The sequence below is a fragment of the Callorhinus ursinus genome, unplaced genomic scaffold, assembly GCF_003265705.2.
Source record: "Callorhinus ursinus isolate GAN/ISIS: 27379988/994484 unplaced genomic scaffold, GSC_fseal_2.0 scaffold12, whole genome shotgun sequence".
Classification (NCBI taxonomy): Eukaryota; Metazoa; Chordata; class Mammalia; order Carnivora; family Otariidae; genus Callorhinus; species Callorhinus ursinus.
The window spans coordinates 33,279,770-33,294,380 of NW_027397074.1; the positions used below are offsets into that span (position 1 = coordinate 33,279,770).

At 36.9% G+C, this 14,611-nt stretch overlaps 1 protein-coding gene across 1 annotated transcript in view; it reads right to left on the minus strand.

The window, feature by feature from the left end:
• The window catches only part of CRPPA (CDP-L-ribitol pyrophosphorylase A), a 408,855-nt gene that overhangs the window by 306,868 nt on the left and 87,376 nt on the right, over positions 1–14,611 (minus strand). The window contains exons 4-5 of the mRNA XM_025873381.2: positions 12,588–12,692; positions 5,966–6,011 (exon numbers count right to left, since the gene is read on the minus strand). Coding sequence (XP_025729166.2) covers positions 5,966–6,011; positions 12,588–12,692 — 151 coding nt within the window. The remainder of the gene's footprint in view (positions 1–5,965; positions 6,012–12,587; positions 12,693–14,611) is intronic.

Sequence of the window (14,611 nt, forward strand, 5' to 3'; positions counted from 1 at the left end):
ACATCCAGATAGCCAGCCAATAGACACATGAAAAGATGCTCAATATTGCTCATCATTAGGAAAATGCAAATCAAAGCCACAATGAGGTATCACCTCACATCTGTCAGAATGGCTAAAATCAACAACACAAGAAACAACAAGTGTTGGCAAGGATATGGAGAAAGGGGAACCCCTCTTGCCCTGTTGGTGGGAATGCAAACTGGTGCAGCCACACTGGAAAACAGTATGGAGGTTCTTCAAAAGTTAAAAATCAAAGTACCCTATGATTCAGCAATGGCGCTACTGGGTATTTACTCAAAGACTCTAAAAACATTAATCTAAAAAGATACATGCACACCTATGTTTACAACAGTATTACCTACAATAGGCAAACTATGGAAAAAGTCCAAGTGTCCATCCATTGATGAATGCATAAAGATGTAGTATATATACAATAGAATGTTACTTAGCCATAAAAAGAATGAAATCTTGCCATTTGCAAGGACATGGACGGAGCTAGACAGTATAATGCTAACTGAAATAAGACAGAGAAAGACAAATGCCATATGATTTCACTCATATGTAGAATTTAAGAACCAAAACAAATGAACAAAGGCAAAAAGTATGAGATAAACCAAGAAACAGACTTTTAATTATAGAGAACTGTGGTTACTCTCAGGGAGGGGGATGCAGGGATAGGCAAAGTAAGTGATGAGGATTAAGGAGCACACCTGTGATGAGCACCAGATGGTGTATGGAGGTGCTGAATCCCTCTATTGTACACCCGAAACTAATATTACACTGTAACTTAACTGGAATTTGAAACTTAAAAAAAAATGCTGTTTTACCTCATAGTTAATTTGCGATTAACTGTACCTTCTCCAATGCAGACAACTGTGTGAATATAAGACTACTTTATATACGCATTTCCTATTATCAGATACTTCACTATAGATGGAAATCCATATAAATATACTGATGCTAAAATAAATTAAGCTTCAAAATGAGACATCTAAAAACACAAAAAGAGAAGTCAGATTTTGACACTTGCTGGATACCACAATTTGGGGACTTTAGTCAAAAGCTTGCCTAAAGTTAGTTACATCAAAATTCCCATACTAAACAAAAGATACGGACTTGGAGGAACATTAAGATTCATCAAACATACATGCCGTTCCAGTGACAAGTAAATTTGAGAGAACAAAAGGCACATGCAAGACATTTATCAAGGAAATGCTTTGTAGAGTCTTAAAATATCGAAACAAGAAAATACTTTCATGAGAATATAATTTGTTGACCAGCACTACTTGGCATTCAAGTGAAAAAGCAACTCAGAAAGGACCACTTACAGAATATGAAGCACTCAGAAAACAGTAGGAAAAAAAGCTTTATCCTGGTAAAGGAAAAACTGCTATGGCTGGATAAGCCTTCAACTACCAGAATTAACAAAGAAGAAAACTAAACAGTAACCAACCCATCATTCTGAATCTATGATTTTGAGTTTTCATTGTTGCTCATTCTCTAGGCATGTCCAGAAATCTGCGAGGTCAGTATTATGTTTCTCCCACACTCTCTAGAAGATTATACCATGTGTTTAGCACAGCACCGTAAGAGAAGACATCCCGTCACAACTGTGTGCTCACTCTTCAGCGGGCTAGCTGCAGAGAGAGCTTTAAGCCAACAGAATCAGAGCTGGGTAGGCTGAACTTCACCAACCACTGGCTGTACTGACTAGAAGAGCACTAATGGGTCTAGCATCCAGCACAGCAGTCAGCTTGAGTAGCTTAGGACTCAGAGGTGCCAAGCAGCCATGTCCCAGAGTGAAGTCAGGCTTCAAGACGAGAGAGACCTGGGTTTAAATTGTGCATCTTGCTCTTACTGTAGGACCAAGAGAAAAGTAATGAATCTAAACCACAGTTTACCCATCTTCAAAATGAGAGTAGTATTATGTCTGTTACAACATTATAGTAAAAAGATGAGGGTAACCTATTTAAAACAACTGGCATATCAGGGAAATTCAAATCAAAACCACACTGAGATACCACCTTATACCAGTTAAAATGGCAAAAATGTACAAGGCAAGAAACAACAAATGTTGGAGAGGTTGTGGAGAAAGGGGAACCCTCTTACACTGTTGGTGGGAATGCAAGTTGGTACAGCCACTTTGGAAAACAGTGTGGCGGTTCCTCAAAAAATTAAAAATAGAGCTACCCTATGACCCAGCAATTGCACTCCTGGGTATTTACCCCAAAGACACAGATGGAGTGAAAAGAAGGGCCATATGCACCCCAATGTTCATAGCAGCAATGTCCGCAATAAGCCAAACTGTGGAAAGAGCCGAGATGCCCTTCAACAGATGAATGGATAAAGAAGATGTGGTCCATATATACAATGGAATATTACTCAGCCATCAGAAAGGATGAACACCCAACTTTTACATCAACATGGATGGGACTGGAGGAGATTATACTAAGTGAAATAAGTCAAGCAGAGAAAGTCAATTATCTTATGGTTTCACTTATTTGTGGAACATAAGGAATAGCAGGGAGGACACTAGGAGGAGGAAGGGAGAAATGGGGGGGGGGACCAGAGGGGGACATGAACCATGAGAGACTATGGACTCCGAGAAACAAACTGAGGGTTCTAGAGGGGAGGGGGGTGGGGGGATGGGTGAGCCTGGTGATGGGTATTGGCATGGAGCACTGGGTGTTATATGAAAACAATGGATCGTGGAACACTACATCAAAAATTCATGATGTATTGTATGGTGACTAGCATAAAATAATAAAATAAAATTTAAAAAAAGAATTGTCTGAAGAAAACTAAAAAAAAATTTTTTTCTTTAAATAAATAAAACAACTGGCATGAATGCCATGTGCTCCCAATCCTGGTTTTAAACTTTGACAAAAGTATATATATCCAATTTTACATCACCTTTGAGAAAAAAATTTATATAATATAGGAATAGGTACATTGGGTCACAATATGTGTCTCTTAGGAGCAGGTAAAGTGGTGTCGTGGGAGAAAAGAGCCACCTCTCCCCATAAGTTAATTTTTTTTCAATTCTAAGGAAAAAAATGCAGCTGTACACTACAACATACAACTACATTCAATTAAACTCAATGTTAGATACTACAAAAAACAAAAACAAAAGAAAGAACAAGAGGACATCCTCTCAACTTCACTGAATCAATCTAAAAGAGGTTCACACCAAGTTACGGGCAACGCTGAAATCCAAATAGAAAATTTATTAATTGTTTTCGTATATAAATTTGGTGGTAAAATCAGACCTAAACTTGGACTAGAGGTTCTACAGTCTTTATTCCTGCACTAAATGCAAACATTCATGCATTATAATTTTCATTATGTTGCAAGGTCCTTAATCCCACTGGTGATGTGACTTAATATGTTATGTACTGCACTAACTTCTGAAAATATAAATATTCCAAATTTCAAAACACATATAGGTCAAGGATTTCAGAGAAGGCAATCTAAACAATCTCTGCTTAAGGAAAAAAAAAGAGGTAACTACCAAAGACAGAAACTTGCAGTTAAGAATTTATTTTCTATCCTTCTTAAATCAGTAATTGCTTAGAACCCTTGATGATCCAATAATATGGACACGGTGACATGACCTACATTATTAAGTTCTTGGAGAAGCACGAGATGATAAACATAACCCAATGTCTGACACAAAGTACCCAATAAATACTGTGTTACAGTAGTGCCTAGAAAAATACTTTGAACATTTACTAGGAACAGGCAAACTGGTAAATACCTAGCTCAAACAATCTGCTATATATATTTTATTTTGTAATTTAATTTTTAAAAAATCCAAGGGTGTTCATTTGCCTATGCCTAGTGTTGTTTCTCCTATCAGGCCTCAAAGATAGCATTAGTGCAAATCACAGAGGCAGGTAGCAATCCCAGGTAAGCAAACAAGCATTTGGAGCTGATAAAGCACTGTGAGAGCCCTTAATGCAATAAAAATATTACCTAAAAAGAAAGGAGCTGTGAAATACTGAAGAGCGGCCTAGAGAAATGTTTCCAAAATTTAACGTACAAACTCATCAGCCAGAGTTTTGCCTAAAATGCATCTTCTGATTTAATGTGGTGGGGCCACACATCCTGCATTCAGGTTCTCAGGTAATCACCATGCTGTTTATCTAGAGGCCCACAGTGAGGGTGGGAAGGCCCCAGAGGAGTGGCCCTCCAAGTATATGATCAACATCACAGTCTCCTGAGAAGTTATTAGAAATGCAAACCCTAGAGCATAAAGAAATTTTTGGAGATGACTGACCAGCCATTTATATCCAGTCAGATTACTTTCCCTGATAATAAAAGAATACTTTTTAAATGCTTAAAAATAAAAATGGCACACTAAAACATGTTACAGAAGAAAAACAGTTCCTCTCTGCATACAATTTCCAAAACTATAGTCGTTACAATTATAGTTAAAATGCAGGCTTTTATTTTATAAGAAGCCTGCTCTGATAAATTGTAGGCAAATATAAAGTGCGCAATTCTCAGTAGGAGCCCTTACCAACTACTCACAAAATAGGTCATGTCCATTGTACCTAGGTAACAAAGGTATGACTGTGTATGGAAACCAGACTAGTTTTCTATTTCCTTCTGCTGAGAACGTAACCAACCACATCATGGTTTAGCCAACTTCTCCACAGTCATGTTTACTCAATGCCTCGCTGATGTGTAAATACATGTCAATATTTTGATTTATAGTTACTATAGATGATATGTTTACATACACAGATACACAAATGTATAAATTATGGTACATTAATGGTTTGCAACACAATATTCTTGAAGGACAAAAACCTTGAGGATAGACTACAAATATACAATGTCATGACCAGAGAAAAGATTTCAGTTTTGTGAATGTGAAGCCAATTGATTATTCAAACTTTGGGGGGAAACCTATTTAACAAACTGACACATTCAGAGTTCAGACTCAACATTTTCTTCAACTTCCAAGTCTGAATTCCAAGTTCACCTCTCAGTCAAAACCTGAGCACACAGATCTACCCTTCATCTATTTCAAAGATGTCAGTAACAGATTGTGAAGCCCCATACTTGGTTCAGGATCGGCCCTGTAATTTTTGCCAGGACCACAAGTTTTAACAGTGTTTCTGAAGTCACATCAATGGGGAACGGAGGGAGGGAGGGACGAGTGCTTCTGGCATCTAGTGAATATAGGCCAGGCACACTACTCAACAATGTACAATGGACAAAACAGTCTCTGCTACAAAGAATTACCTGGACTAAAATACCAAGGGTGCTGAGGTTCAGAAACCCTGACTGAAATGATGGAGGCTGCAAAAATAGGCAATCAATGTCCCCTGTGCATCATTACATTCCTAGTACAGTGTTAAGCACAATGACAAATATTTGTTGATTATCACATAAACTACCTCTGTGTAGCTGTGAGGCCTAGAGATGGAAAACAATGATAAAGGGGTTATTACACATGTAGTATGTAAGTTACAAAACAAAATTGCAATCATTGTCAAGATTGTTGTTAAATGTTAAATTCCTTTTAACATATCATCTAGTCTTATTTCTATATATGGGGGAAAAATACCTTCATATGAAAGATGCTATATCATGTACTGATATGGCAGTGTCATGGGGGGGGGTGTGACAAGGCCTTTTAGTAAAAATAAGTATCTTAAGTTTATTAAAATCAGTTTTTACTTCTAATAGTGTCAGTGTCCCATACTTTTCATAAATTAAGTATTTCCTTTATAAAAATTAAAACCAATGTGACATAACTAATAAGTGACATTTCACAAGCAGGAAACGCAAAATGTAATTATTTTCAAAAAAAAAAAAAAAACAAATCACAGACCTCTGTGGCCTGCAGGCATTTATACTTCTGAGAATTCTGGGATTTAAAATGTCATGAGAAATTCTGAACTGGCTTACATTTTTGAAACACAGGAACTGACAGTCACAAGGCCAAACATACCCTTAATAATCGATTCCGCTGCATACAGATCTCGTTTGTAGGTCACCTAAAGGACAAACAAACCTCATTAGACTTAACAGAGTAGGAAGGAATGTGAGAGCAATAAAATTATGCCCCAAAGGAAATGACTTATTTTGGAGAAACTATAAACACATAGTACTGACAATTTCTAAATTATAACAACATTAGCAAGTTCAGATACATTCTATTTCTGCAAATTGCTGAATATTAGTTTTTGGATCTGTAAATTGAGATATTATGTGGCCATGGTTATCAAACTCTTATTAATATAAGTATTATTTCATAGATAATGTGGTAGTGTTTAAATAAAAGTACTAGCACTACTAGTTATTACTGTTTAATAGTAAAGTTTTATGTTGTAAGGGAGGAAGAAAAAGTATGTGTAACAAAAATCACTAAATCACATTTTTAGTTAAAAGGAGATAATTCTCAAAGATTAATTCACATCAAGAGGGACTTCCTTCTAAATTGAAGGAAGTAGGTATCTTTATGTAGATAAGGTTCACCTTTCAAGTTTTTTATTAATACATGGATCCGACAGGGACTAGAGGATACCTTCATGTACGTAAGAACAATCATTATCTTTCATGAAGATCATGCATCCTCCTTCTAATTGTAACCTGCCATAGTCCTAGGGCAGATATTTCCCACAACATATCCCGTGAGCGCAAGTACAGAATGTGTCACGTGTTTGGCAATGCAGAATCGGTTATGTCAGAAATGAAAAACCTAAAAAATAATGCATTGTATTAATAAGTACTATAAGTTTAGGAGTTGGTTCATCATTAAAGTGCCAAGATGATTATGATGAAAGTGGTCTAAAAACCCACTTTCAAAGTATTTACCAAGTGAGTACATTTCTGTGCCTTATAATTCATATTTTTTCCCTTCAGACTATCTCATAACTAGACTTATACAAAAACTTTGTTCTGCTCAAGTTGCTCAGGGCACTTCTACCCAAAATTAGATTCCCCTGCTATGCCTTTATCCTGGCTGGTAAATGGCTGGTGCAAAACATTACTCTACAATCGACAATTCAAGTACTACCTAACATGTAAGACAGAAAATTGGGGCGCCTGGGTGGCTCAGTCAGTTAAGCATCTGACTCTTGGTTTCGGCTCAGGTCATGATATCAGGGTCATGAGATCAAGCTGCCCCCTACGCCCCAGTTGGGCTCTGCCCTCAGGGCAGAGTCTGCTTAAGACTCTCTGGATCTCTCTCTCCCTCTGCCCCTCCCCACTCCCATGCTCTAATAAATAAATCTTAAAAAAAAATTAGATAGAAAATTGCTTGAGCCTTCAACTAAACTATTGAAGTCACATATGACATTGTTATATGATTGACAAAACAAGTATATGCCAACCAAAACTAGTACTATAGTTACTGATCCACAATGAAATTCCAGTATCTGGACAGAAAATAGAAAACAGACATTTAAAGGTCCATGCTATGTATTTCACCAAATTAAACAATATACCGATCTCATTCATTCATTCAACACATATTTATGAAATAACTACTCTCTTCTAGGTCCTGTTCTAAGTTTGGGGGATAGAGCAATGAAAAGAATAAATAAAATTCCTTAACCTGTGGAAACAGTATTTTCGTAGAAAAATTTTCTTGTAAAAATTCCAAAGTTTTTCTTCTGTTTGCTCAAAAACCCAAAGTTAACTAGATCACTGAAATCAGGCTTCAATACTTGTTAACTCGAATGAGAAAACAGTGTTTTTCTTTAATAATTTTCTGCTGTATGGGGGTAAACTCAGAACTGAAATAAGGAGAGGCCTAATTACTGTTATTCATTTTGTAATCCTTCTGGCTTTGAGGAATGAAACTGCATTCAAAATCACAATAGAGCAACTGTGAAAGTAACTTCTACTTTCTTTGTCCAAGGATATCTTAATGATGAATTTTTTTAAGTTAAGGAAAAATTGGTCTCAACTCCTAAAATCCCTTTTCTAGCATTCCTGCAAGACTAAACAGTTTTACATTGCAATCACTCTTGGTTAAGATACCTATTTGAATCAACTAAAGGTCCTTTCTCCACTATTATTAAATGATTAACTGTATAATCAGGAAAAACTACTAAAGTTCCTTCTGTCTAATTTTCCTTGTAGGTTGTGGATACCTACTACACACAGATTAAAGTTTTTTATTGTTTACTAATATCTTCCACATAAAGCCTTATTTAATACTTCAACCCACTTCTTACCAAACACGGATTTAAGAAAAATTAAGTACAAATGTTTCTCGCAAACTGGTAAAGTACTGCATTTAAAAATAGATTTTTTTCCTAATTGAAACAGTTAACGTACTTCAAAGGGAACAGTACTGGAAAATGTTGCAATTCTGAACTGATGAGTTAACTTTTTCTGTCAAACTTTTACAGTAATATGGGTTGCCCTTTCCTTGTTTTAATTTTCAAAAGTTTATTAAATCAGTTTGAAGTTGATTTCCTTCTGTCAGTGTGATCTGTAGTTTTCCTTGGACCTTGCACAATACATTATGAAAATTTGTTACTTAAAAAAAAATTCAACCCTTTAGTGATGGAAGAGAGCCCTCAATCCTCTGACTCACTTATTTTCATATTGCTCAGTAGAGGCTCAAAAGCCACCTCAAGGCCAGTGCTCAGGGCCCCACATTTGCCCCTCACCTAGTTAAGGTCAATTTTTGTCTTTTTTCTTTGCGCTTCTGTGTAATAGTTCATCTGAGTCAAGTGTGCAACTAAAAGAAAATAATATTCAATACAAGAGAAACCTGAAACTCAGAGCCAGACCAACAGTTTTCTGACGCTGAGGCCAGGCCTCCCTCAGCTGCCTCAAGGTGGGTTCCACACACTATCACACCTACCTGTGTCACTCTGTGTTGACAATATAGTAACAGACTTTTCAGAGCCTCCTTCAGTTGGCCACCATCTTACGTGAATCAGACAACACTTAGTCCCCATTTTTCCTATCTTTTAACTTGTAAGAAAATGAGTATGTAGCTCCAATAATTAGAAGTCAGAAAATATTAAATTTTACAAAATATAGTATGTTTATTAGACACAAATTTAGATTTGGGGATGTATCTATTTCCATTTCATCAATTAGGTCTCTCTCTTTCCTCTAGACTAGATGGAAAATCTCTTAAAAGAAACAATGTTGCCACACTGTATTTTTGAGATTTAAAGGAAGGGAGATTATTTTGTTTTTGTTTTTATTTTTCTTGTTTTTAAGATTTTATTCTTTTGTCAGAGAGACAGAGAGTACGCACAAGCAGGGGGAGCGACAGACAGAAGGAGAAGCAGGCTCCCGCTGAGCAGGAAGCCTGGATGCAGGACTAGATCCCAAGACTCAAAGGCAAACACTTAACTGAATTAGCCACCCAGGCATCCCTGTTTTTGTTTTTAAACAAAGATGCCATAACACATGGATCTGAAAAAGAAAAAAAATAGTTCCCATCAAAAGGATTCCTGAAAAGTCAGGAATATGGGATGATTTCAAACACTTCAGAAACTCCTCCTAAACAAGTATTTTCAGACAATGAACAGCTTAATTTCTTCAATACCTGGTTATAAATCTTTTATGCCTTAAGGATAGTTGTAAATTTAGAAACAAAAAGCCTGTTCAATTAGTTCTGTATAGTGTAGAAAGTGAGCAAGTACTTAAGTATATTGGGACAAAAATATGGTACAATTATAAATTAAAGGAATGGAAGTTTTTATGTCCACTGGATCAAATTTTGTCAAATAACAGTGTGTCTGGCAAGGTCTGGCAAGGCCTGGCAAGGCATTACCCTTCAGGTAAAGCATGAGAGCCCATTCCTATCCCAGAAATCAGTCCTATTCTCTTCCGTGATTGGTTAGTCTTTGTCATGAGGAGTGGGGGATGTCCTCCACGCTGCATGGTGATTTTAAACAATTAATGTTTCCTTCAGGCCCCAAGGAGCCACTGCATGAGGTATGGCATAACTCTGAACATTTATTTCTTGCATTTACTTCTACAAAAAAAGTATGTAAAATACAAAATAACCCTCCCGGATTTCTGGTGGCAGTTCAAATAGTCCCACATGCAGGCATGAAACATTTCTAGTCATTCCTCATACCACTGTGAGGGTGAACTCCCTGATTTCTGAGGGGTAGGGGAAGGTATCCTGGATCTGTGTTTCAGAATCCTCCCTTGCCTTACTTTTTATGGTAGTAAAATGCCTCCTGAAATGCATTTTTCACCGTTTCAAGATTTATGAATCATGAGCCATGTAGTTCGCTCAGCCACCTGAGTCCAGCACCGGTTTTAGCCTCAGTGTACTAAATCTTTTTTCAGATCCAAATTTTTAAAAATGGTAGCACTTTTGGTGTTAGTATAGAATTAGAACACTAATTTCTAAGTATAGATTACTGCTTTGGTTTAAACAGAAACCGAGTAACTCTTTTATCCTTACAAAATGCCAAGACCACAAAATTAAATGAGAAGCCTATACTGAAGACAATTAATACAATGTCATTAAAAAGCTTTAGAGGGCTATACCAATAGCTAGGAAAGTATCAGAAAGAAGAAAAAAGGGGGGTGGGAGAAGATGATGAGAGACAGGAGGCAGAAAGAGGAAACAAGGACCCTAAAACTGCAATACTTGCACTCAAAACCATTTCACCTCAATTATCAGAAGAAATATGGTACCAGAAAAGAACTCCTAACTGCCATTTGAAGGACTTCCTGCCCAATCCATTGCATTCTATGCCCTTTTAAAATCCAAGGTCCCATTATTCAAACAATGTAAAGGAGGAGAAGTCCTGGGAAAGCCAATCCCTGACTTAGTGCACTTACAGTTGGTTCCCATGAAAAGGAAGCAGAGCACCAAGACATGAGAACTAATACTAATACTGTGTTGGTGGAGAAAGCAGTGAAACAGAGAATTTCAAAAACAAAACAAAACAAACTAAAAATTGAAATAAATTTGTGAGGAACAAGTGGAAAATTTCAAGAGCAATATGTTACTTTCCTCTCATCTGCACATCTCAGAGGGCTTGACAAATTTCAAAAAGGCTCTGAACACACACAAAGATCACCACACACCCTACAACATCAAAAATGAGGCCAGAGAGCATTAAATGAACATGTGAGCAGCAATAAAACTTGTCTTGTGAGTTTCCACTTTCATCTCCCATTGCCGGCAAATTAAGTCTAGCCCACAGCCAAAAGGGGTTGTACAGAGATGAGTGTCAGGATCTGTAACAAAAAACCCAATTGGTAAATACCATAGTCTTCACAATATGTTTACTACCATCTGAGCCATACACAGAAAAGGATACACAAAATGAATAAAATGTTTGCCTGGTGGGTTGAAGACATTCGGATACCCTTAAAAGAATAATATTGTGTAAGGCAATGATCCAGACATACCAATATTTTGTAATTTTGTAATTTCAGTCATTTTAAGTATGTATGAGACAATCTTAGCATAGGGCAAGGCCGATCACATTACTGTACAGAATACTTAATGAACTCCTAGGGCTTTCTGTTTTATTTTTAAGTCAATGAGGAAATATGCTTTTGGGTTCATATCATCTTAGAGTTAGGATGAATCTTTCCTTATCAGATTTAGATGGATGCTTTATAAAGATTTCATCCCTTGGGGCACCTGGCTGGCTCAGTTGGTTAGGCATCTATCTGCCTTTGGCTCAAGTCATGATCCCGGGGTCCTGGAAATGAGCCCCACATTGGGCTCCCTGCTCAGCAGGGAGCCTGCTTCTCCCTCTCCCTCTGCTGCTTCCCTTGCTTTCCTGCTCTCTCTCTGTCAAATAAATGAAATCTTTAAATAAATAAATATATATATATATATATATATATATATATATCCAAGCTCTCTCTATATATATATGAAATATATTTCATCCCGTATTTCAAAAGCAGCAATACTTCAAAAAAATAAAACTACCCTACCCTCTTTCAGAAAACACTGTTCAATTCAATACATTTCTACCTTCAGAACAAAGGAAAGCCACACTATGAAACACTCCAGCTATAATTACTTCATTCCCTCGAAAACAAAGAAGTTGGTCATTAGGAGTCAAACTGTAATATATTCAAGAGTCTAACTCCTCACTGGGACCACCAAGTGGGTCCAGCCAGCCATCCCACTAAGTCAGAACTATGGCAGATATTTCTTGAACCAAGTTGGAGCTACCACCCTCCAGGGCCTGGAAGGAAATGTTGCTAATGTGGAAAGCTCCGTTTCATCCTCAGTCCAATGGAGTTTAAGAAAACTGAATGTAAGAATATATAGAGAGAGAAGAAAAAAATTGAATAAAACCATTTTATCAGCTAAAATGGAATTTGTTTGAATAAATTATCTCAAAGTGAATTTTCTGCAAACCAAGAAATAGAAATGATACATACTTTGATGCTCAGGAAACCCAGTGAAACTCTTAATGCCTTTAACGTATACATACATACATAAATACCCTTATCCCTCAAAATACTGAATGATTATGAAACCAAGCATTTTTATACTACCTCTCCATATTCTTAAGCATCTGGAAAGTGTTTATACTTGCAGAATGTGTCTTAGAAATGACCTATAAACACAGCCAAGATCCAGAGCAAAATGTCAACTTCCTTACCTTCCAGAGGTCAGGTGATCCTTCCACAAGTTTGGCATTAATGTGACCGTATTTTAGAGCCAACTGCAAACACTCGGTTCCAAATTCCAAGTCATAGTCACTACACTGGGTAGAAAAAAAAGTTCAAATATATTTTTAAGTAAAACTTTGTTTTATTTCATAATCAATATACAAAAGGAAGGGCCTAGAGAACTCAAAAACTGATTAGGTACAGATTCATCAAGTTCCATAATAATTGTCCCTATGCCCTAAATGTCAAAAGATACAGGAAGTAGGTAAGCTACAATCTTAAGTTTTGAACTTCCTCAATAGTTTCGGGAGTCAAATAAACAGACTTTTTTTTTTTTTTTTATGAGCTACTTTTCCAAACATGTTTCTAAAATGCCTGAAAGTATGGCTGAAGTTTTTTTGTATCAGGATTTTATCTAACAAATATATGTATCCATCCAACTCCAACCCCTATGCTATATTAAAATATTTGCAAATCATAGCTTTTGTTCATTTTAATATTTTACTTGTCAATATATGTCTTAAAAATTTATATTTTGATTCTGAACATGAAAACAGTTCAGTATTCTGTTATTAGACAAAAAAGGAGAGGCCTGGGGCACCTGGGTGACTCAGTCAGTTTAGCCTCCCGCTCTTCATTTCAGCTCAGGTCTTGATCTCAGGCTCATGAAATCAAGTCCCGCATCAGGCTCCATGCTCAGCTGGGAATCGGCTTGAGATTCTCTCCCTATGGCCCTCTCCCCACTTGCTTGCACGCTCCCTCTAATAAATAAATCTTAAAAAAAAAATGGAAAGGCCTCTCATAGGTTTAATAAAGTACAAGCAACATTTTTAAGGATTTTTAGCAAAACCATTAAAATGACCAATACAATTCAACTGAACAATACTGTGTCCTGATCATATCCAAGCTCTATATTAAGGAGAAGCATTTAAAAAATAAATGCAGTGTGTTATTAGGTCCTCAAGGAAATCAAATTTTTTTTATTTTTTTAAGATTTTATTTATTAGAGAGAGAGAGAGATGAAGAAATCACAAGTGGTGGGGATGGGCAGAGGGAGAAGTAGACTCTGCTGAGCAGGGAGCCCAATGTGGGTCTTGGCTTGATCCCAGGACCCCAAGATCATGACTGCCTTTGGCAGTCGCTTAACTGAGCCACCCAGGCTCCCCAAGGACTCATATCTTAAAGAGGAGGCTGATTTCGAACAAATATTTTGCAACAGACTATGATAGATGCAACACTAGAAGAATATCTACAAGTAGACCAGGAGATAAAATACTTAATTCTGTGTGAAGGCATTATAGAGGCCTTTCAAAGCAAATGATCTTTGATCTCATTCTAAAGATGGAATAAAATTGTAGGAGAAAGGTATACCTTTAGGGCAAAAGGTGGCATACAAACAGAGAACCACAGAATGTACATAGTCCCAAATTGACCAGAATGGTCTCTCAGCTTAAATCTTCTATTATGATACACTACTTATTTCTTAGACATTGTAATTTTTAAAAAAGCATCAACAACATTAGTTATATTCAAGTAAGACAAATGTTAAGCCTCTTCTCGGTACTTCCCGCATTTGTACAGGCTCATTTAGCAGTATTTGAGATCTATATACAGTCAACAGAATGCTCTCTTTAACACATGGTCAAATCCCAAAGATGACCAGCAATAGCCCTCTTCCTGACTCTTTTCAGAGGCAAGATATTTAACACATTTGTGGAAAGGCTTAAAAGTGCTCACTAAGTACATGTTGAGAGGAGACCACAAGAACAGGGACCACCCTCCTGTCTTAGGTGGTGAAAAGAGAATTACTTGATGCTCTACTCCTGCCAATCACATGTTGTACCAGCCAAGATGCCAGCAGCCTACAAAGTGTATGATGTCTTTAGGATACTATTCACTAGAGCCAATAGGAAGCACAGAAAACTCTGGTTCAGGAATATATGAAATATATACTGGAAACAGGCTGAGCAACCTTGGCAGAAAGAGTAGCCTGAATTTGTCATTCGTTGTATAG